The sequence below is a fragment of the Macaca nemestrina genome, chromosome 15, assembly GCF_043159975.1.
Source record: "Macaca nemestrina isolate mMacNem1 chromosome 15, mMacNem.hap1, whole genome shotgun sequence".
NCBI classification, from domain to species: domain Eukaryota; kingdom Metazoa; phylum Chordata; class Mammalia; order Primates; family Cercopithecidae; genus Macaca; species Macaca nemestrina.
The window spans coordinates 26709376-26733525 of NC_092139.1; the positions used below are offsets into that span (position 1 = coordinate 26709376).

Here is a 24150-nt window from a genome sequence, read left to right on the forward strand (position 1 = left end):
GACTGTTTTTAGGAGACACACCACTTGGGTTCGCAATTATCTCATTTTTTGTCTTTTTACTGTTCAGAGTGGCTTTCCCTGCACTGCCAAAATCAAATCACTCTCAGGAGGCCTACTGGTGTGAACAAAGGCGCGAAAATCAAAGAACTTCCAAGTTTTAATCTGTCAGAGATTGGCTGTGAAGTACGGGGGAAGCGTCATTGAACCTCTCTCCACCAGTTCCCACTTCTGTACAACGGGGGTAAAACTATGGCGGCACCTCTCATGGGTACTGTGTGGATTGCCTAATTAAAGCTAATTAAGCCCCTGGAAAGAACCAGAAAATACTATGTAAGTGCTGAGTATTTATGTGCCACTAACAGACACAAAAACTCCCAAGGGACAATATTCTGTGCAGACAGCACATTCTCTATTGGTGATTACTAATCAACCACTGCTTACAAAGAAAGGCAGTTTTCAGTAACAGGGTAGGTTAAAAAAAAAATCACACAATGTTGTTCAACAACACCATCTTTATTCAAAAATATATATCTATGAGACATTTCAGAATATACTGCTGCCGCCAATGACAGCCTATACTTCTAAATAGTCCTAAATTAATATACAAATTTAAGCTTTGAAAATATTCTTTAAGAAAAACAAACAAACAAAAACAAGGGAAGATTGAAGACTTTCTGAGGAATATGACCTAAAGGAAAGGTCCTTTGAGGCCTACAGATGCCCTAAGAAAGAAAAAACACAAAAACAAAAACCACCCACCCCACCCACCAAGTCACCTCATACATACAAGGAGGAAGGTTCATTTAAATTAAACAAATGAAGTAAGCACACTTTGGGAGGATGTGGACAGCAGAATTAAGATTTAAAAAACCAAAGCATTTCATCACAACAAAAAACTAACTTCCTCACAGGAAGTTCACTAGTAACAGGTATTAAGAGGCCAACACATTCATTTACATAATTGCTAGTTTCATTTCTTACTTTTGCTGTAATAATTATGCACTAATTGCTGGTCAGAGACTCAGTTGGATAAAACAGAGCAGTGGGCTAAATCCATTCTGTTACATTTTCATCTAGCTGATCAGAGCAAATATCTATGATCCTCTTTCGGCTGGATTGTGGCTGGTCAGATCTCACTTCCTTGGTGAAAGCAGAGTGTCCAAGATGGGCCTGCTCCGAAACATGCTCATCTAGAAAGCAGCACACCACAGGGAGCGGGGGAGAGGTTGGGGAGTGCAGCAGCAGCAAAGATTACAATTGATCTTGCAATTTTAGTGATGTCACCTATGGCCTCTGGAAGAAAAACCTTATAGACTCATTAATTTAACAGTGACAGAACAACGGCAGTGTCAATAAGCAAACAACACACAGTCTGAATTCAAATTGGAATAACAGCTCAAACACTACTAGGTTCTACACAGAGTTAAACTGAATATCTGCTACGACTTTTCATTGTTCTCACTTCATGACAAGCATGAGAGCTTCTGGAAGGGAAGCCCGTTACGCTTCATAAACATAGATTATGTTTCAATGTGTTTAACATGTAAAATTACATGTAAATTTTGGTGATCCTGGAGATAGCAACACAAATTAATGGAGATTACAAAGTCCCCTCCACGGAATTCCTTTTTATATAGTTTGGGTTTCAGCCTCTGGTCTATAACTCCTATTACACTACTGGGGCAAATCGCTTTCTGCCCTTTCCAATGTCAAAAATAAGCCTGCCAAATTAGAATGATTTACAATTGGCAGGCTGAACCTTTACTATAAGCAAGATAAAAATCGTCTCTAACTACATTATATAGTCATAATGTCAGCTGACATGATAATAGAATTAAAACCCCCAATTAATATCCCCAACTCCCCGCTTCCCCTGCCCGAGCTATTCAATAACATCTGATGCAAGTACTCCCCATCGTGTGGGGACAAGGACCTGTGCAGTGGTGTGACCTGACAGACGGACCTGCTCAGCGTCCTATTTGCAGTGATACTCGAGTTTAGTCACCATACTGTGGACATGCACCCAGACAGTGGATTAAACGTTAGTGTGTACCCTACTCCCAGAAGAAAGGGTCCAAGTAACACCCGCACAGAGCCCAAATGCAGCACACCTGTGTGTGGGGCCTTCATCTTTTGGAGCCCACCAATGTCTGCCACCCCTAACAACTGCCTTCGCACCCACCAGGGATCAAGGCATCCTGTTTTTCAGAACGTGCTCCGACAGTGGAGCAGTGCGGTGTGGGAAGGTTGTATCTAGGAACTGAAGCAAATAAATTACTTTTAATTCATGCTTGTGTTCCCTGTTACTCTGTCTCTGAACTGTGCCTTTATGCTCCAGATTAGCTTTGAATCTTATTGCTAGATTCTCCAATCTGTTTACAAAATAAATGCACCTAATCTTTGTGCATCACTAGCAGAAGTAATGGAAAGGGAGGATCAGAGATTTGGCAAACTCTTTATGGCAATGCTACGACAGCTGTGCCTCCAACCTTTTGGGGCAGATGTAGCTGGGAGAGCCAACATCTCCAGGACAAGTGCCTTAGTGGAAGCCCACACCGAACCTGAACAAGCCCAGCTCAGAAAGGAGAAGCTGCTTTCATGACAAAATGCTGTCATGAGGGACAAGATTCTTTTGAAAGCTTCCAGAAGTACACATGATCTTCATAACTTCTTAGGTATAAGGAGAGAGTTAAGAATGGAAAACCAACAGGGGCGCATGAAAATATGAAGTGGGAGAAAAAGTCTGTAGTCTTTGCAAATATGAATATAAACCAGATTCCAGTCGCCACTGTTCTGAACTGTGCTCAAGATGAGAGGCTGAAGAGGAGAATCAGAGCCTGAGGTTCTTTCTTGAGGCTGGGGGGCTGGGCGGAAGAAGGGATAGAACCAGGGGCTAGAAGGTTATTTCCAACCATGACTTGACCTCTTCTTTCTGCTGGTACAAACAGAAATCTGGGACATGACACCCATCCTAGTCAGTTGAAAACAGGTCCCCAGCAGAGGGCAGGGGGGCTAAGCCCCCTGTGACGTTGGGCAGCAGTGAGAGGTCTGGCAAGCTCTGAATATGGGATTTCAGTTCCTTGCGGACCTGGGTTACTCGCGCAAGCTTCTGTTTGTATTCCTAAGGAGACAAAGAGAATACAATACCGTTAAGTCTGTGAGTGCTGAGGGCCTGGGTGCTGCTGGAGCTGGGGCAGTTACTCCCATCCTCATGTTCTTCCTTGTCCCAACCAGCCTGCTCACCCTGTTCAGCTATATCACAAAGCTAGGGCTTCAAATGCTCAAAAGGCAAAACTTTCTATCAAAAAAGGAACGTAGAGTACAATATTGACAACAGTGAATTAAATGGTATTCAACTTAGGGTTGAGATTTGGAAGTAAAAAGAAGTGACACTTAGTATTTGCATTCTCTTTTTGTCCGTTCTCAAAAGTTTCAAAATGCCTTATACAATAAAATACAGACACCTGAGCTTCACAATTTCTTTGCGGACTCCACCTAAACACGGCTAGAAAAAACACAGTGAAGTTATACTTTCTATGTCAAAGGTTGGATATTAACCTAAATTTATCATGTTTTGCAAACAAACACTATAGAAGCTCAAAATACCCCACTGCTACTCCCTGTGACCAGGGCCTCCTCATTCCATGACTGAGTCACTACAGTAAATCCCTGGTGAGGCCTCCTGACCCCTAGGGCTCCTAAAATGCCATCAGACTTCTCTCCCGAAAGCCCAGCTTTCATGAAACCACTCCCTTGAGAAAGTGAGGCACGGCACCCACTAGCTCCATGATCTGGTCCTTCAGAGCAGAGCTCAAGGTCTTGCAAAATCAGCCCCTGCCAAGGTGTTTCTCACAACCTCCTAACCCTCTTTGTGTGGACCATTTTTTCAGGACTCCCTGCGAGCCTGGAGGGGTCTCTCTCTTCTCCTAGCCCTAGGAAAGCCTGGCCTCCGCTCCTCTGCCCTCGGACTATCCGGACTCCACCTCTCTAGGAAAATCCTTGCTCTGCATCCAGGAAACGACTCCCCATCTCCTCCTGCTCCAGAGCTCCCCCTCACACAGGGAGTGTACCTGAGCCCCTAGCAAGCTGCTCTATGCTCTCTCCACACATGAGAGACTTCTATGTTCCTCTAGAATACGAATCCCCTAATGATAGGAATGGGGCATTTTTTTTTTTTCTTTCCTCAGCTCCCAGAAAAAGGTACTCTTGATACATCTGCCAAGATATACAGAAAACAACCCTAGGCCATGTGAGGTCTGGGGCTGTTGGCCCCCTTGGGCTTATTTTTTGTCCTCTTGGTGTCTCTGCAAGGGTAAATAGGTCCCTGAGGCTGGGCCCTTGCTGACTTAGAAAGCCCTTCCTGCAGGAATGTAACAAGAAGCACTGGGCTGAGAGGCAGAGACCTAGATTTAGTCCTGGTTCTACCTCTAACCTGCTGTGTGACCGTGGATGTGTTCCCTTTTTCCATATCTGAAAGTGAGGGAACTGGACCATAACACTTCTTTTCAGCTTCTAAATTCCTTGATACCAGATCCCTGATGCACACCTGAAGAGGCAGAAAGCAGAAGCTAAAGAATGGGAAGAATAATGAGGCAGGAAAAAGGTCAAATGAAGAATACTTAGTTCAAGTTGTAAAGACCAAAGTCCAAGCAAGGAGTGAGAGGAGGGAACCAGGAATATCCTCTCCCCATTACTGCAGGCAATCGGTCTCCCATCCACAATGACAGCTCCTCACGCAGTCCACAAAGGAACAGAAAACGGTAGAGAGTGAGCTCTCCTAGCAGCCCATTTCTTTCCTTTGTAAACTTACTACAACTAAAATTAAACAATGACTTATGTAAATGATTAGCAATGACTCCCACATTTAACTAATAAGCTCCTGGAGGCCAGGACGAGACCCATCTGCTTCCCCCAGCATCCACCAGGCTCTGCAGTGTCCAGCAAACAGTAGGCATCCAGCACATGTGCCGAATGAAGGAGCCATATCTAAAACATAACATCAGGCATAAGCATGCCACATGAAGTAACTCCTGAGACTAAGACTTCGGTTAATAGTCACCTTTCACACTCTTGAAGTTGAAAACTATTTTCAGATTTGAGGATCTGAACCCCCTTTCTCCCACAAGTACTTTTCTTCTTTGGCTGTTTATACTTCAAGGGAAATTAATATATAGGATGAAGGTGACTAATTCTCTATTTCTGGACATGGATTCATCTAATAAACTTCTCCTGAACTGAAGGTACAAAAAGGGTAAAATGGCAAAACAACTACGCAACAGGGACTTCCTGCCCCCACCTGAATTCTCTGACCAAAGCTGACAAATCAAAGCCACCTCGACTCAGAGCCAACCACTCTTGGCAACTAGGGAGCCCTTCAGTTGAAGGAGTCCCTCAAGAACAGTTTGAAAACCACCGAGTCTCTGGAAGCTGAGCTGGGATCAGAATCCAAGACTCCTTACTCTTGAGTTATCATCAGACCAACCTGGCAAGTTCACTGAAGCTAAAATGGAAGGCACTTTGATCTAATTAGACACCACTTTAAGTTCAACTAACTTTCTCCTAGGGAATTTCTTAAAAATCCCAGTTGTGGCCAGATGCGGTGGCTCACGCCTGTAATCCCAACACTTTGGGAGGCCGAGGCGGGCAAGATCCCCTGAGGTCAGGAGTTCAAGATCAGCCTGGCCAATATGGCGAAACTTCGTCTCTACTAAAAACTACAAAAGTTAGCTGGGTGGGGTGGCGGGTGCCTGTTAATCCCAGCTACTCAGGAGGCTGAGGCAGGAGAAATTGCTTGAACCTGAGAGGCAGAGGTTGCAGTGAGCTGAGATTGCGCCATTGCACTCCAGCCTGGGCAACAGCGAGACTCCATGTCAAAAAAAAAAAAAAAAAAAAAAAACCCAAAAAACGCTTTTCTGTTTGGAAGGGGGTATAGGGTGGGGTACAGGGGATTCCTATATATCATGCTTAGGCTGATATTATATTCCGGACATTACCAAAGAAACTCATTTAACTAAAAAGAAATGTGTTCCAGTCTTCAGGCCACTCTGGAAGTGGACGGATCCTGCCCAGAGCTCTACATGCCACTGGGTGACTCTTCTCGTAGGGACGCCTATTGTAAGAGCAGGCATAGGAGGAAGGAATCACTAGAGAAAAGCAAGAGTGACAGTGAGACTGTCACTGAAAAGGATTAATAAACATCAAGGCTGGCCTGGGCACGGTGGCTCATGCTTTTAATCCCAGTGCTTTTAGAGGCTGAGGCAGAAGGACTGCCTGAGGCCAGGAGTTCGAGACCAGCCTGGGAACTACAGTGAGACCCTGTCTCCACAAAAAAATAAAAAACACAAAACACTGAGGCTGTACAAAGAACAGATCTGTAGGCTAAGAGGTTTAAATGTATCGGCAAGGACAACTGGGTATATACTCGGAATAACCAAATACAGGTAGCAATTGCCTTTTAAACTGTTAAAACATGTACCTGTTTAACTGGGACAGTCAAATGAGCCAGATTAATTTCCTGAAGAGAGGCAAGCAGGCTGGAATTCATGGCAAGCTCTCATTAGGTTACACTAAGGCTATAGTAATTTTTATAGTGCACTAAATAGACTCAAGTAGTAACACTGTGATTTCCCACTCCCCACCCCTGCTTTTACAAACAGATTCAGGCTTTCCAAACAAAGTCATCTGCAAACCTTGCCATGGACCAACAAAAGAAATTAACAGTGACTCCGGGCTAGACAAGGTGGTTCACGCCTGTAATCCCAGTACTTTGGGAGGCTGAGGCAGGTGGATCACTTGTGCCCAGGAGTCCAAGACCTGTCTGGGTAACATGGCAAAATCCCATCTCTACAAAAAATGCTAAATTAGCCAAGCGTGGTGGCACACGCTTATAAGTTCCAGCTACTCCGGAGGCTGAGGTGGGAAGATTGCTTGAGTCCAGGAGGCGGAGACTGCAGTGAGCCAAAGGAGTGATTCCAAACAAAACTCCCCCAAACACAACTCCAGCCTTCACCTGCCTCTGAATTCTCCGGTTCTTAAGCTCTCTCAGTTGGGTCTTGCAGATCCTCACTAGCTGCCTTTTCAGGTTATTCTCTTTGGGTCTCGAGAGATGAAGGAGAAAGGTCTCAGGAAAATCCAAGAATCTCGTGTCTCAATTTACCAGCTTGCCTTCTCACACAAGTGCAGTTCACGAGCTCTGCTGCCAGAGGGCTCCTCAGCTACTCCTGCTCTCAGAAGAAATCCAGGCCTCTTTTCCACATCCCACAAAAACTAACTCCAACGTGACGAAACCCACTCAGATTCTTCTACCTCGTCTAAGTGTGCTGTATCCCATGATCTCTTTAGTACACCAAGTACCACTCAGGGAGAAAAATGATGTGCCCAGGTGGTCACATGCTTCTTGTTTCAGACACTTTACTCTTGTATGTAACACAGGACTAAGCCTTTCATCCAACACCCACGCTCCTTGCCTAGAACTGGAATTCAAGAGCTCCAGTCCTGTGCCATTTACAGCTGCAGGATGACCCTACTGTAGCGTTCTTGCCCATCAGTCTCCTCTCCCGACCAGCGCACTCTTCTCAACCACAGTGCACAAGGCTCTCTCCAGTACTCTCATCTTCAGAGGGTGCCTTTCCTCCACGACCAATCTTATGCAAGAGAAGACAAGGCAAGCCCAGGCAGTCTGGTTGCTATTCCTCTCCAGTGCATGCATTATTTATACTGAGAGGTGGGGGACTGAGGTGGGACTTCCATTCAGCGGCAAGTATCTACTGTGGCAACCTTGCTCCAGCCCAGAAGAGCCGTGGGGTGTTGAGGGGGCCCTCAATAGGGAAGAATCATATCTGACTTGCTGCAGCAAACCTGTGTCTGGATCCTCAAGAAGGGGAGGTGGAGAAGGTGGCAGGCACCTTCGAGAAACTGCCTGGGTTTATTTGACTGTCGAGAAATGTTTACAATGTAGAGGGTAAGGCCCAATGTGTAGTTCTGAGATAAAGCCTAGGATTTACGCTCCTGGCAAAGCTTTGGAATCTTGCTGCACAGACTCTCTAAACTTGCAGGAGAAAACGTGTCTATAACATTTCCCTGCTTCCTGTGGATCCAGCTGACACCATGAACTCCACCCATCACGGAGCACCCAGACAATCTGCTGAAGGGAGCAGGGCTTACACATTCTTTGCCTTTTTTGGTTAGAGAAGCCAGACCTGACACACTGCAGATGAGCTCGGGGATAAGAGGGCTAGAAATGACAGGGGCTGGCATTGTAATGCCCTTTCCACAGGAATTTCATTTTCAAAACAAAACTATAAGCTTTTCCTCTGGCAACACATGTAAGAAACAATGATCAAAATGTAAACATTATTAAACCTATTTTCTTTCTTGCTAAGAAGTACTTACATAAGAAAAAAAATATGTAAGAAATAACGCCATGGGCAGGGGCTTGACTTGGTAAGACAAGATTTCCAGTAGAAGACTCCTGGAAATCTCCATCATCTTGCCCTGTTGTGCTACAGGACATATGGTATATCAAAATTACCCACTGCTTGGCTACCCCCAATTAAGAGTCATAAAGGGTTTTTGAAGCAGTTTACGAAGGCCCCAGTTTTAAAGGTGACCTGCCACACTGAATTTAAGTCAAAGGACTGTTTCATAGTATGGAGGTTGAGAGAGCCAAGTCCAAACGGGAAGCTGACCCACACCCCACCAATATTTAACACACCCGCCAAGCCCCCTCATCCTGCCAGGAGGCTTACCCCTTGCTACTAAGGCCACAGGACCTACACTTGAAAAGCACAGCCTCTTAAACCACAATTTCATTCACTCATTATGCTTTTGGAAAATACAATATATGAATATTTGGATTGAAAATAAGAGTGCCACTTTTACATTTTCTTCAAAGATCCAATGCGGGAACAAAAAACCACTACTGACCTGCACCTCTCCCCCAGCCAGCTCCACCTTCCCATATGACCTAGTGGCAGCTGTGACATTTCGAAATGATACATTCTAGGGTGTCACAGCACAGTGGGAGCTGCTGAGTAAGACGCTGGGGAAGATACAAGTAAGAGAAGAAACTGTGGCTCCAATCCCAAAACTTAGGGCCTCTCAGCTCCACCATCAAAACCCATAATAAAGGTACACACAAAGTATTTCCCAAAAGGAAAAACGACAAAATGGCTATAACTGGAGGAATGTTCTTGGAGCAGTCCAGCCATCCACAGGAAAAGCCAAATGGGAGCAAGCTTCTTAAACCTGAAATTGCACCAGAAAGCATTTTCAGGGTGCTGCTTTCTCCTCAGAGGCTCCTCTACACAAAAGGTGATAAGGGAGCTTCTACTGCCACAACAAAACCCCGATCGCACAGGGACATGCAGCACCAAGGGGAGAATGAAAAGTCAGTGTCTACACTAATTAAAAAAAAAAAAAAAAAAAACTAAAAAAGGAAAATACATTTTAGGATTGGACAATTTTCGAGCCTTAATATAATCATAAAGCTAAATATTTTCAATTTAACAGATGCTCATAAAATGCTTCAAAAAGATACGGATTAATAAATGGACCTAGATCCTTCACAAATCCTTACATTTATGGAATGGGGTCCCTCATTACATAAAAGTAGCAAAACCAAAATACTAAAGTATAAGAGAAACCATTTAGTTCTTTTAAAAGTAAACCATCAAAAATGTATGCTTTACACAAGTAACAAAGACTCCACAAACTAGCTTCTTTAAGGACTATTTTAATGGAAAGCCAGGTTATTGATTTTTGTGCAGACAAACATCAAAGGGATAGACAAAGGTTTCTCATTTTAAGCCAAATACTGGTAGAGTCAAGCATTCCTGGAGGACAGCTGAGAAACAAAGGGTAGAAAGGAAAAACACAAACACACAAAAATTTTTTTTTGTACTTGTGTATTTGGTTGTATCACATACAATTCTTTTAAGCAATGTTTATTGTAATTTTAAGTGCTGGCAGGTCTGCCCAGGGTAAGACAGTCTGTAGGTTACTGTACTACATTGGAATACAGCTCTCTCTATAAGCAACAACAACAACAAAAACTCAGTTCCTTTCCATTAGCAAACAAACAAGAAGGTTATGTTTCCTAGCACCTCCAAATCACTGGGAGTATGTCACATCTTTTCTACTGGAGGGAGACGGCTGTGGCAGAAGTCAGAAAATACAAGTTCAACCTCTACGCACACAAACTAGAAAACCTAGAAGTCATGGATAAGTTCCTAGAAACACAGAATCTCCCGAGATTGAACCAGGAAAAAAATTGAAACCCTGGACAGACCTATAACGAGTTCCAGAATTGAATCAGTAATTTAAAAACCTACCAACCAAAAAAGGCCCTGAACCAGATGGATTCACAGCCAAAATCCACCAGACATTAAAGAAGAGCTGGTACCAATCGTACTACTGAAAGTATTCCCAAAAAATCAAGGAGGGAGTCCTCCCTAACTCATTCTATGAAGCCAGCATCATTCTGATACCAAAACCTGGCAAAGATACAATGAAGAAAGAAAACTTCAGGCCAATATCCCCGATGAACACAGATGTAAAAATAAATGAAATACTAGCAAACCGAATCCAGCAGCACATCAAAAAGCTAATCCACCATGATCAAGTAGGCTTTATTCCTTGAATCAAGGTTGGTTCCGCATATGCAAATCAACAAATGTGATCCATCACATAAACAGAACTAAAAACAAAAACCGTATCATCATTCCAAATTTCAATAGCTGCAAAAAAGGCTTTCGATACAATTCAACATCCCTTCACGTTAACAGCCCTCAACAAACCAGGCATTGAACGATCATACCTCAAAATAATAAGAGCCATCTATGATAAACCCATAGCAAACACCATACTCAACAGGCAAAAGCCGGACGCATTTCCCTTGAGAACCAGAATAAGACAAGGATGCCCACTCTTGCCGCTCCCGTTCAACTAGTACTGGAAGTCCTAGCCAGAGCAATCAAGCAAGAGAAAGAAATAAAAAGCATCCAAATAGGAAGAGAGGAGGTCAAACTCTCTCTCATTGCAGGCTATATTATGATTCCATAGCTAGAAAACCCCATAATATCTGCCCAAAGGCTCCTAGTTCTGATAACGTCAGCAAAGCTTCAGGATACAAAATCAATATACAAAAACCAGTAGCATTTCTATACACCAACAATGTCCAAGCTGACAGCCCAATCAAGAACACAATTTCATTCACAACAGCCACAAAAAGAATAAAATACAACTAATCAGGGAGGTGAAAAATCTCTACAAGAAATTACAAAACATTGCTCAAAGAAGTCAGAGACAACATAAACAAATGGAAAAACATTCTATGCTCATGGATAGGAAAAATCAATATTGTTAAAACGGCCATACTACCCAAAGCAATGTACAGATTCAATGCTATTTCTATCAAACTACCAATGACATTCTTCGCAGAATTAGGAAAAAAAAAAATTCTTGCATGCACAGCATCTACTAACAAAAGTAAAAACAAAACAAAGAGAAAACAATATTCCAAAACTGACCTTGACCCAATAAAAAGCCCAAATAGCCAAAGCAATCCTAAGCAAAAAGAACAAAGCCCAGGACATCATATTACCCAACTTCAAATTATACTGTAAGGTTACAGTAACTAAAACAGCATGGAAATGGTACAAAAACAGATTCAAAGACCAATGGAACAAGGTAGAGAACTCAGAAATAAAGCTGTACACCAGCCAGGCACAGTGGCTCATGCCTGTAATCCCAGCATTTTGGGAGGCCGAGGCAGGCAGAGCACCTGAGGTCAGGAGTTCGAGACCAGCCTTATCAACATGGGAGAAACCCCATCTCTACTAAAAATACAAAATAAGCCGGGCGTGGTGACGTGTGCCTGTAATCCCAGCTACCCAGGAGGCTGAGGCAGGAGAACTGCTCAAACCTGTGAGGCGGAGGTTGCAGCAAGCCGAGATCACTCCACTGCACTCTAGCCCGGTGGACAAAGCGAGACTAAAGTCTCAAAAAAAAAAAAAAAAAAAAAAAGAAAGAAATAAAAATGTACACCTACAAGCATCTGATCTTTGACAAAGCTGATGATAACAAGCAATGGGGAAAGTATTTCCTGTTCAATAAATGGTACTGGGATAGCTGGCTATCCATATGCAGAATATGCAGAAGATTAAAACTGGACCCATTCCTTTTACCATATATAAAAACCAACTCAAAGTGGATTAAAGACTTAACGTAAAACCTCCAACTACAAAGACCCTAGGAGAAAACCTAGGAAATACCATGCTGGACATTGGCCCTGGCAAAGACTCCCAAAGTAATTGCAACAAAAAAAAATTGACATGTAGAATCTAATTAAACTAAAGAGCTTCTGCACAGCAAAAGAAACTATCAACAGAGCAAAAAGACAACTTACAGAATGGGAGAAAATATTTGCAAACTATGCCACCATCAAAGGCCTAATATCCACAATCTATGAGGAACTTAAACAAGTCAATGAGCAAGTAACAAAAAACTCCATTAAAAATAGGCAAAGGACATGAACTGACACTTTTCAAAAGAAGACTACATGCAGCCAACGAGCATATAAAAAAAGCTCAATATCACTAATAATTAGATAAATGCAAATCAAAACCACAATGAGATACCATCTCATACCAATCAGAATGGCCATTAAAAAGTCAAGAAATAACAGATGCTGGGGAGGTTGTGAGGAAAAAGGAACACTTATAAAGGACTAGTTAAAATGTAAATTAGTTCAGCTACTGTGGAAAGCAGTCTGGAGATTTCTCAAAGAACTTAAAAAGAACAACCATTCAACCCAGCAATCCCGGTACATAACCAAGGGAATATAAATTATTCTACCATAAAGACACACGCATGCCTACGTTCCAACACAGCACTATTCACAAAAGCAAAGACATGGAATCAACCTAGATGCCCATCCACAGTAGACTGGATAAAGAAAATGTGGTACATATATACCATGGAATACTATGCAGCCATAAAAAAGAATGAGATCATGTCCTCTGCAGCAACATGGATGAAGCAAACCAAATATTGCATGTTCTCACTTACAAGTTGGGAGCTAAACACTGAGTACACATGAACACAAAGAAGGGAAAAATAAGACACCTGGGACTACTTGACGGTGGAGGATGGGAGGAGGGCGAGGACTGAAAAACTACCTATCAGGTACAATGCCAATTACCTGGATGACAAAATTATCTGTACACCAAATACCTGTGACACATAATTTACCCATGTAACAAACCTGAACATGTACCCCGTGAATAAATAAAATAAATAAAAGTTGGAAAGAAAAAAAAAAAAGAAAATCCAAGTTCATATCCTACACTTCCACGTGCCTAGGATATAACATGTGACAAACTCACTGGGCTCCTATATATGAGATGGGAATGAAACAATGCCTATGGCATGGGGGAAGCTTGGGTGAGAACAGGCTTGCTAAACTGTTCCATTTAAATCAACAGATCTGATGGAGAAAGCAGATCATCACCACTACACCATAATTGGGGTAATGGTATCTTAAAGGGAACAATTCCTACTGAGTCTATGCCCCGCGGAACAGACATACTGTGAGCAAAAGGGAAGGACTGGGAAAAGAATATCATGAGTAAAAGTGGGATGTGTCCATTCATAATTACTGTCCCAACCCCAAGAATTCTCAGAAAGGCTGCTGGTAAATTTTTGTTGGGTTGAAGTTTGCAAAGTTACTGTGCTTGAAATTCTCACCCCTCCCATATTCTATTATTTTATGAGCAATACTTAATCTTCCTGATTTATAATATGTCAGGAAAAGACATGCAGAGTTGAAGAAAAAGAATTAATGGGATGCAAGATCCTTTCTCCCAGAAACCAGTTGACTATATCCTTAAAATTTAGCATATTTACTAGAAGCTGCCTTGAGAAAAGGAAAGGGTCTTTGACCAAGGGCACCTCTTTTTCCTTAAAAGTCTACCTGGAATACTGGAAAAAAAAAAATCACAGAATTTTTAAACTTGGTCACCTCTCCTTTCCTTCTCTTTCCTTGGCTTGGAGAGTGGCAGCGCCATCCATCAAAATCAGACACTAGGCCTCATCTAGTGTTTATCCTGATTTTTTTCAGTGCTCAGATCTGTTGCTTTGGCCTCCCTGTTGCAGCCTCTCCTTCAATTCCTCTCCTATGCCTCTGCCAGGTTGACCTCCCACCACCATCTTCCATAGCTGAGCAGGCGCCACGCCAGCGTGGTTTTTGCTCCCTCTCAATTTTTCGTGAATCTGCCTCCCTTCTCTGCGTCTTTGTCTCCACTTCCATCACCTTAGTCCACTCTGCCATCACCTCTCCCCTGGATTCTTGCAGTAGCCTCATCACTGATCATCTACATCTGCTCTTACGCCCTAGAATCCATTCTTCACAAGGCAGCCCTGTGATGTGTTCAAAATGCAGCTCTGAGCATGTCATTCCCCTGTTTAAACATTTAAATAGCTTCTCATTATTCCTAGTTCTTGGAATATGGGCCCAGTGGCCAGGTGCAGTGGCTCATGCCTGTAATCTCAGCACTTTGGGAGGCTGAGGCAGGCAGATTGCTTGAGTTCGGGAGTTTGAGACCATCCTGAGCGACATGGCAAAACCCCGTCTCTATCAAAAATTTAAAAATTAGCTGGGCATGGTGGTTCATGCCCAGCTACTGGGGAGGCTGAGGCAGGAGGATCACTTCAGCCCAGGAGGCCAAGGCTGCAATGAGCCTTGATCGTGCCACTGCACTTCAGCCTGGGCGACAGAGTGCAGGCTGTCTCAAAAAAACAAAAAAAAAGACTATGGGCCCAGCTGGTGGCCTGGCCCCTTCCTGGGCCCCATGACTTGGCTCCTGCTGACCTCCTCAGCCACATCTCTTGTTGTGTCCCATGGCATTTTGTCTGCACTCGGCCTTTGATCTCAGGCTTTACATATGCTGTTGCCACTCTCTGCCCAGGACACACTTCCCCTTGTTTACTTTCCATCAGTTATCTTTACCTAGTTAATTCCCATTCACCGTTTGTATCTCATATCAAACAGTATTTCCTCACTCAGGAGTTCAAGACTAGCCTGGTCAACATGGTGAAACCCCGTCTCTACTAAAAATACAAAAATTAGCCGGGTGTGGTAGCGTGCACCCATAATCCCAGCTACTCAGGAGGCTGAGGCAGAAGAACTGGTTGAACTCAGGAGATGGAGGCTGCAGTGAGCCGAGATTGCGCCACTACACTCCAGCCTGGGCGACAGAGCAAGACTCCATCCCAAAAAAAAGAAAAAAAAGGTCGAGAATGAGAAAAGGCTAAAGGAATGGCAACATTTACAATACGGGCATGGAGAAAAGCTTATTGAAAGATGAAAAAGCAGAAGAACCAGCAGAGGGTGGTACACAGAAACCAGAAAAGGCAAACACATTGTAATACAGTAGTATTAAATACTGCAGAGAGGGCCAAAAAGAGAAAGGGAGCCAAGAGGCAGAGACTAAGAAGTACCTTTTGAGTTTTGAGATTAGACCACTGGGGGCGGGGGTGGGGGGGAAGAGGGAAATTCTGAAGACAGCCACTTGGGTGGAATGTAGACATGCATGCCAAGCTTCAACAGGCTGAGAAGCAGAGGCAGCAAGGGAAGTGGATATGGTGGCAGTTATAAAGGGAGGGTGGTGCAGAGGGTATGCTCATGTGAATGTGATGATTTCTTTTAAACACTGGAGAGACACAGCATGCTACATGCTGAGGACCTTCGGCTCGTTTACTGGAGACTTCTCACGTGGACAGGAAAATAAATTGGCCCTAAAGGTCCCATGTGACAAGGGAAGGCAGAAGTTAACAACTTCAGATTAGTTAAGGTGTTGGAATCTGTTGTCCCAGGAAGGTAAATTGTTACTTTATCAATGAAAAGCCACATCAAAGAAAAAAGCCTGGGAGTACAACTGGCTTCAACAGAAAAAGCCAGAAAGAACCTGGAATATGCAAAGCAGATCATCATCACTATACCATAATTGGGGTAATGGTATCTTAAAGGGAACAATTCCTACTGAGTCTATGCCCCGCAGAACAGACATACTGTGAGCAAAAGGAAAGGACTGGGAAAAGAATATCATGAGTAAAAGTGGGATGTGTCCATTCATAACTACTGTTCCAACCCCAAGAATTCTCAGAAAGGCTGCTGGTTAATTTTTGTTGGGTTGAAATTTGCTAAGTTATTGTGCTTGAAATTCTCAAAGTAGCTACTGGTTGAATTAAGCAAAGAGAGCTGACCATACCTCTTCCTACAGATGTTTAAAGATAAAGGACCTGAATAAGGAAAAAAACAAATAAGGAGGCTTGCACAGCCATCATGACAGCTGGCTAGTACCACCCTCTTCACATAAAGCATGCCATATCTTTGGGGCTCATGGCTTTCATCTGCAAAGGTTTCACTTGACTCCTGATTATAACCAGAATACTTTGCCTGATCTCAGAAAATGACTCTTTCTGATCTATTTCAAGTCTAACATTTTAGAGACAGAAAAAGTCAGAGATTCACTTCCAAGATTGTAAAGTATGCCACAATCCAATTTTAACTTTCTTCAAAATCCCAATTTTAAGTGGCAGTAGAAAGCCCACCTTAACAGTAGTAGGAACACTTATAAAGACTAAAATAGAATCTTGCTCAAAATAACATGCGTCCACTAGGTCAAATAGGCAGCTCAAATTTCTGCAATCTGAACCTTGCTCTCAAAATTATGCTCACTTAAGTCAATGTTATAGAAGTCTGTGCTATTTTCACACAGCTGTCTCAAATGTAAACAAGATCATTTAAAAGCCAGAAGAGGGCTCCATTAGTCTAATTAAACTATTCCATGTTTACTCCTTCATAAAACAAAAGACTAATCCTTAACTTGTATAGAGGTTTATACAAAATAAGCTCAATGAAGTCCTAGATTGGTTAAGTTGTTTTGGAAAAGACAGGAACTCCTACAGCAGGAACGCATTCTGGTGGCAGAGACCGTGAAATGTATATGACCTTCAGTGTACTTAAAAGACAAGCAGACATCCGCACATATACATAGAACCACTTCTAGAAATCTACAGGAAGAAAATAATCCAAATACTGAAAGTTAGCCTAAAGCTAAGAGACAGAGACAGAAACATACAAGTGCTAATACAAATAATCATTAACTATCCAACCACAGGTATTCAAGCAATCATTTACAATGTTTATAAAGTTTTTATTTACAAGGGAAAATAATCATGTTAAGAAAAAAGCATGACAGAAAACTATCTGCACGTTATCATTCAGTTTAATTTTAAACTAAGAGGAAAAGGAAATATGCAAAAATTAAAAATAGTTATCTCTGGGTAATGAGACTAATTTTATTCTTTATACTTATTTGCTAAGTTTCCTCTGATGTATTATTTTTATTAAAAAAAAAAACAAAAAAAAAAACCCTGAGTACTAGTTGAATGCGAGTGAATGTTCTGGCAGGCAGGAGTCATAAGAGGCCCAGGTGCTGTTTTAACTTCATATGTATATGCATTTCATAAATACGAAAAATTAGTGCCACATACACCAGCTGAAACTCAGTTCCATCAAGCAGGGGTTATACTGCCTACAAAAGTTGGGCTACAAATATGAAAATGGTACTATGGCTAAAAGCATGAATTCTTGCTGGGAAAGCTTTAAAACCGTGTCACTTTTTCAATGTAAAGTCTCAAAGTCTCAAATGTTAGCAAATCATGTTCTTAGGTCACTAAGTATGTGAAGTACATTATAATGCAGCATTACTTTCCTGGGGTGAAAAAATCATAGGTTTCACATTGTAATAAAGAAACACACACACACCCAAGAGATAAAAGCTCCAGCTGTAAATTGCGCCTGAGCAATAGGGTCAGCAGACTAAAATGAATAAAAGAAATCCAAGGAACTCCAAATCGCTCACAGAAGCCCACACATCAACTAAAAAAAAAGGCTCCCATATCAAAGTAGGGGATGAAAAGGCAAGGGAGAGCAGTGAGCACACTACGGCCCGCTTCGTGGGAAGGGACTGAGTGCAAGGCCCCGTAATCACTTGGCAGCAGACTGACCTGTTTCAACAACTATTCTAACAACCTGGGTGCTGACAGAGCTGCCAGCCTAGAGAGGACAGAGCTGAATACTATGGAAGGGCAGTGAGTTTAGAGGACTGAGAGGAGGGGGCCAGCACTAGGCAGGGCCTCTCAGATCCCAGGGGAACACAGTGGATGATCACTGTAGTTAGGAGTCAGAAGATCCTGGTCCTCACTGGCTTCCTCTGTGACCCTGAATTGCTCATATAAACCCAAGGACTCTTACCCAAAATGACGATTAGATCACCTGCTCCCATCTGTCCTTACCGTAATAGGACACTGAGTTACTGGCTTTGATCATCACAGGGAAGATGAATTTACTCCAAAGTTCACAAAAAAGGAGCTCTCTATCTCCCCCTACTGCCTGGCCTAATATTGAAACAAAAGCTTCTAACCATCTGCACCCTGCAGGGAGGTGCTGCCAAAAACAACAATCTGCATCGTTTTGGTTTAGCACTCCCTCAACTGTAGCCAAAGAATTTCTCAAGTTGTTATAACCACAATCAAACAGAAATATGAAGAGTCATAAGGCAATGTTGGAGTCTGAACCATTTCCCCCTTCCCAGCTGTGTTGCCTGAAGTTAGAGGCTCTACTCCTGAGTAGTCATTACAGCCAAGGGGGAGGTGCCAAGTGAGGAGAAACATCAGCAGTTTTAAGTTCATGAGCCAATTTCTCCCCTCCTATCAGAGCAAGAGCATGAGCATGGGTACAGCAAGGGAGGTACTTAGAACCTCGGTGGCAGAGTAGGTTCCTTCACACTTAGAATGCTTTCATGCAACCATTTTATGACCCCATATAAAATGTCATTTCTCTACAACAAGAATCTTGGAAATTGTTTACATGATTAAACTTTGGCTACTATTCTGTGTAAGATGTCTTCCTGCTGTTGATGTTGCAGAATCAAAATTCTGAAATCAAAAACTAAAGTACAAATCTGATGAAGTTACCAGATGTCTGCCTTGGACTCTATCCTGGTCTGCAGCTAACTCTCTCTCTCTCTGTTTCTTCACCAATTCAGAAGTCTGATTATATGATCTCTAAGGTTCCATCCAGCTCAATAATCCTGCTAATCACTTTACCTAGATATCCAGGTCTCTATGTGTCACTTTACTTTGTAAAGCTGCTGTTGTGACTGTGCCCCGATGACTTTGTTGAGTCCATACATGAAATACTCCTATCTTCTAGAGGTGGGGGTTAACACTATTGAAAGGTGATACCACTGCCCCCCATTTGTGGTCCTGATACCTTGACAGGGCCTTTATAATATCCAATGCATCAGTAAATGACACTCTCCAAGAGTGTTTTAAAATTCTGCAGCAGAAATTAAAGACTTAAATAAATGTGAAGACATCCCCTGTTCATGAGCTGAGACACTGCTAAAATGGCAATACTGCCCAAAGTGACCTGCAGACTCAATGCATTCCCTAGTAAAACTTCAATTACCCTTTTTGCAGAAATGGAAAAGGTGATTGTTAAATTCACAGGGAATTGCAAGCAATCCTAAATAGCCAAAACAATACTGAAAAAGGACTCTGAGAACTCGTACTTCCTGATTTTAAAACTTACTACAAAACTACAGTGATGGAGATAGTGTGGGATCAGCATAGGATAGACATACACATTAATGGAATAGAACTGAGAATCCAGAAATAAATCAATACATCTATGGCCAATTGATTTTTGACAAGGGTACCAGGCATTCAAGTGGAGGAAAGAGTAGTCTTTTCAACAAATGGTGCTGGGACAAATGGATATCTATAGGCAAAAGAATGAAGTTGGTCCCCCCCTACATCACACCACATGCAAAAACTAACTCCAAACAGATTAAGAACCTAAATTTAAGAGATAAAATTATAAAATTCCTAGAAGAAAATACAGAAAAAAATTATCATGACCTGGGATTGGCAACAGATTATTAGATGTGACAGTAAAAGCATGAGCAACAACAACGAAAATAGATGAATTGGAACTCATAAAAATAAAAAACTTTTGCACATCAAAGGATATTATCTAGAAAGTGAAAAGACAACTTATAGGAGAAAATATATGCAAGTCATATATGTGATCAAGGTATATTATCCAGAATAAAGAACTCTTACAACTCAAAAAAAGCAAACAACCTAATTTGAAAATGGGCAAAGGAATTGAATACACATTTCTCCAAAAATACATCAACAGCTGACAAGCATACTGAAGAATGATCAGTATTGTTAGTAATTAGCAAAATGCAAATCAAAACCACAATGAGATAAACCTGCACATTTAGGTCATCCAGAATAAAAAGACAGACAACAACAAATGTTGATGAGGATGTGGAGAAACTGGAACCCATGCACATTGCTGGTGGGGAGGTAAAATAGTGTAGCTGCTATGGAAAACAGTCTGATGGTTCCTCAAAATGTTAAACATAGAATTACCATATGACCCAGCAATTCCACTCCTAGATCTATACATACCCAAGAGAAACGAAAAGATATGGCCACAAAAAAACCTCCACATGACTGTTTATAGCAACACTATTCATAAGAGCCAAAAGGTGGAAACAACTCAAATGTCCATAGACAGGTTATAAACTGTGTCACATCCATACAATAGATTAGTGTTCTACCATAAAAGAGATGAAGTACTGACACATGCTACAACATGGGATGAATCTTGAAAACATCATGCTAAGTGAAAGAAGCCAGACACAATTATGTTGTGGAACTTGATACAATACTGTGAATGTACTAAATGCCAACAAAAATCTGTGCACTTTGAAGTGTATGGTTAATTTATGTTATATGAATTTCACCTTAACTGAAACAAATCTGCAGCTTGTAACAAATTTCTCAAGAGCTCTTCCCTGTGTGGCATATCATCTTTGTGTGTGCACCATGTGGCACGTGCGTCAACACAGGACTATCTCCTTTCAGTTCCAGACCACTGACAGTCAGACACCACGATCTGAATAAAAATCGCAGTTAAGGCCAGGCATGGAGGCGCATGCCTGTAATTCCAACACTTTGGAAGGCCAAGGCAGGTGGATCGCCTGAGACCAGGAGTTTGAGAAGAGCCTGGCCAACATGGCAAAACCCCATCTCTACTAAAAATACAAAAACTAGCTGGGTGTGGTGGCGTGCGCCTGTAGTCCCAGCTACTAGGGAGGCTGAGGCACAAGAATCGCCTGAACCTGGGAGGCAGTGTGCTGCAATTGCTCTACTGCACTCTAGCCCTGGGCAACAGAGCAAGAGTCTGTCTCAAAAAACAAACAAACAAACAAAAAAATCACAGTTAAGAAGGTAAAACTGCAGGTTCCTGACCTTTCTTCTTTCCTTAATACTTGTACAAATAGGTTTCTTTCTCTCACACACACTCTTCCCCATGCACTGATCATGCTAATGGAACATGTCTGTATTATGCTTTATTCACACTGACAAGACAGGAACCCTATCCAACCCACTCAGACTATGTCTTATGAGCTTTGAGCAGACATCTGGGAGTAATGCAGTCACCTCTGTGAACCACAAACAAAGCTTCTCTTTGCTCTGGAAGTGAAGCTGGAAGGCTTTTCTGGTACCTTTGGCCTCTGCCTTTTTGAATGGGCTTTCTTCTATACCCTCCACATTCTCTAACCTCCTCTTTGGGCTGCTATTTGTGCTTCCTTCCACAAGCCTTCTTTTCCATTTCCAGGTTTTCTTATGTTCATGACAAAAACATTAGCAACAGATTTTCAGCAGCATTCCTTCTACCCTTGCCTGGTTTTTAAGGCCCCACATCATACGCCAAATCAATCATGACACCCAGAAGCAAAAGTCAAAAACAAACAAAAAAAGATGATTCTCTCAAAACAAAGCATAATTCTGCTTAAAGGAAAAAAGAAAAGTAGCACAAAGGAGAAAACACACAGAAATTTCTAAAAATGGTTACCTTTCCGAACTAACATATTCTTTACAACCAATCATTAAATCCGATTTGTTAAGTCACTTTTAACGCAAACTAAAAAAAAACCCTTTTCTCTATAGAAAAAGGTTACATCAAGTGATGGATTTCAGTCAAAGAACAAATATTTATTGAGGAACAAATATGTTCCTGGCACTGCGAGAGCACTCAAAGAGCACATAGTCTAGCAAACTTCGGGAGACCTGCTGAAGGCATTATAGTTTCACAAACTGTCCATGATTTGATAAGTCTCACATTTTTAATAAGCATCTGATCAAATTATTATTAGCATCTTCATTTTTTTCTTGGTCTATTTCAGTGTAGACACAAGTGAGAATATTTTCCTTACTGATAATCTTTCTTGAATTCTACCTTAACCCCTTGTTTGCTGCTGTTTCCCCCTGACTCGAGCATAAGCCCCTTGAGGGGAGAAGTGCATCGTGCCCATCTTTGTTGCCAACATCTGGTTGGCACAGACTTTGCTGACTCCCTGAATGAATACATAGCTTCCTAAAGAGCACAGACCTTAATCTCCCCCTGGTGGTCTCCAGCACTTCCTTCCCACATCTGCCTTTGTCCTTCTTCAGATACCGTCTGGTCCAGTCTAACTGCTCCCCATTTATAAACACGTTTCTCTTCTTCAACTGTTAGTTCCTTTTACAAAAAGGTTTTATTGCTTGACGGCAAGTTTGGACCTACCTTAAACCACAAACAGAACCACCAACTGCCTCCTTAATCTACATTATGTACAATCAAGTGGTTTGGCTTTATGTTCACCTGTGCTGTTTATGCCAGAATATGATTTCCTGGAGGGAAGAAACACAATCTCCTACTTTGAGTCGTAATTCCCTCTTTTACATCCTAGGCTCTGAATCATCATACGCCCAATCCTGACATGTAGGAACCACTGACGTAAAATTCCCAAGTGAAAGAGAAAAAGATGCTTATTACATAAAGATACAAAATTAAAAAGGAAAGCACAAAGAAACCTAAGTATATTAGAGCTTTGGGAAGAAAACAGACTCCCAAGCAAATAACCACTTCTCCAAAGAGTTCTGAGAATTTCATGTATGTATACACTGAAGGCAATGAAAAGATTAAAAAATAAAATATTTAATTAGCATTCTGATTTGGCAGTTTTAAAATGGACTGGCTGTGTTACAAAAATGAATGCTAAAAAAGTGGGTATACTTTATGTACTGCCCCATCACACAGACAGACTTTTGGACAATTTGAAGGAATTCACAGTATTCATGCATCTTTCAAGTGGCATACATTTATCAAGTTGGGCCACCACCACAGGGATGTGATGGGACAGGACCAGTCTATTACAGAATGTGAGAAAAATCTTAGGTTCAGGAGAGCAGACTGCCTACATTTTTAGCAAACGTGGATAAAGAAAAGAACTAAAACCATCTCTCAAATCTTACATTGTGAGGCGGGCTGATCACTTGAGGTCAGGAGTTCGAGACCAGCCTGGCCAATATGGTGAATCCCCGTCTCTGCTAAAAATAAAAAAAAATAAAAAAAATTAGCCGGGTGTAGTAGTACATGCCTACAATCCCAGCTACCCAGGAGGCTGAGACGGGGGATTGGTTGAGACTGGGAGGTGGAGGTTGCAGTGAGCTGAGATCACGTCACTGCACTCCAACCTGAGTGACAGAGTGAGACTCCATCTCAGAAAAAAACCTTATATTGTATCTAGTCATTTGCTTTCTTTAATGCAGCAAATCGGCTCTATTTTTACAATAAATGGTTCTGCTCATATGCCTGGGAGACATGGTTTGAGATAAGAACCTTCAGTTCAGACTCTGTACTTTGGTTCCAGTGGTGGGGCCTTCCTGTTCCGCTTCTTCAGCAACGGAATGCCAACACCATTCCACTGAATGAACCAGGCAGAGCAATGTAGACTAGAAAGTTACAGGACGCATCCAAAGCTCTAATCTGTTTCTCCACCTTAATGCCCTCTCATGGTGTCCAGCAAACCACTAGTTCTATAAAAACCAGAATGATTCCCCAACAATACACAGAGGAAAGTGCAACTTTCCTCTGTGGGGAGGGAAAACAGAACAAAGAGTTAACCAGCTCTACCAACCCGATCTCCTCAAAGACTCTGCCCTCTATGGTTGCTTGCC

The 24150-nt window shown here is 42.1% G+C and overlaps 1 protein-coding gene across 2 annotated transcripts in view; it reads right to left on the minus strand.

Moving 5' to 3' along the window:
• Nucleotides 1–494: 494 nt before the first annotated feature.
• The window catches only part of LOC105496319 (regulation of nuclear pre-mRNA domain containing 1B), a 57883-nt gene continuing 34227 nt past the window's right edge, over nucleotides 495–24150 (minus strand). Inside the window, exon 7 of one of the 2 annotated variants that reach the window (XM_011766652.2) lies at nucleotides 495–3121. In XM_011766652.2, the coding sequence (XP_011764954.1) occupies nucleotides 2972–3121 (150 nt within the window). In that variant the 3' untranslated portion in view covers nucleotides 495–2971. The other variant, XM_071079341.1, reaches the window with a different exon arrangement.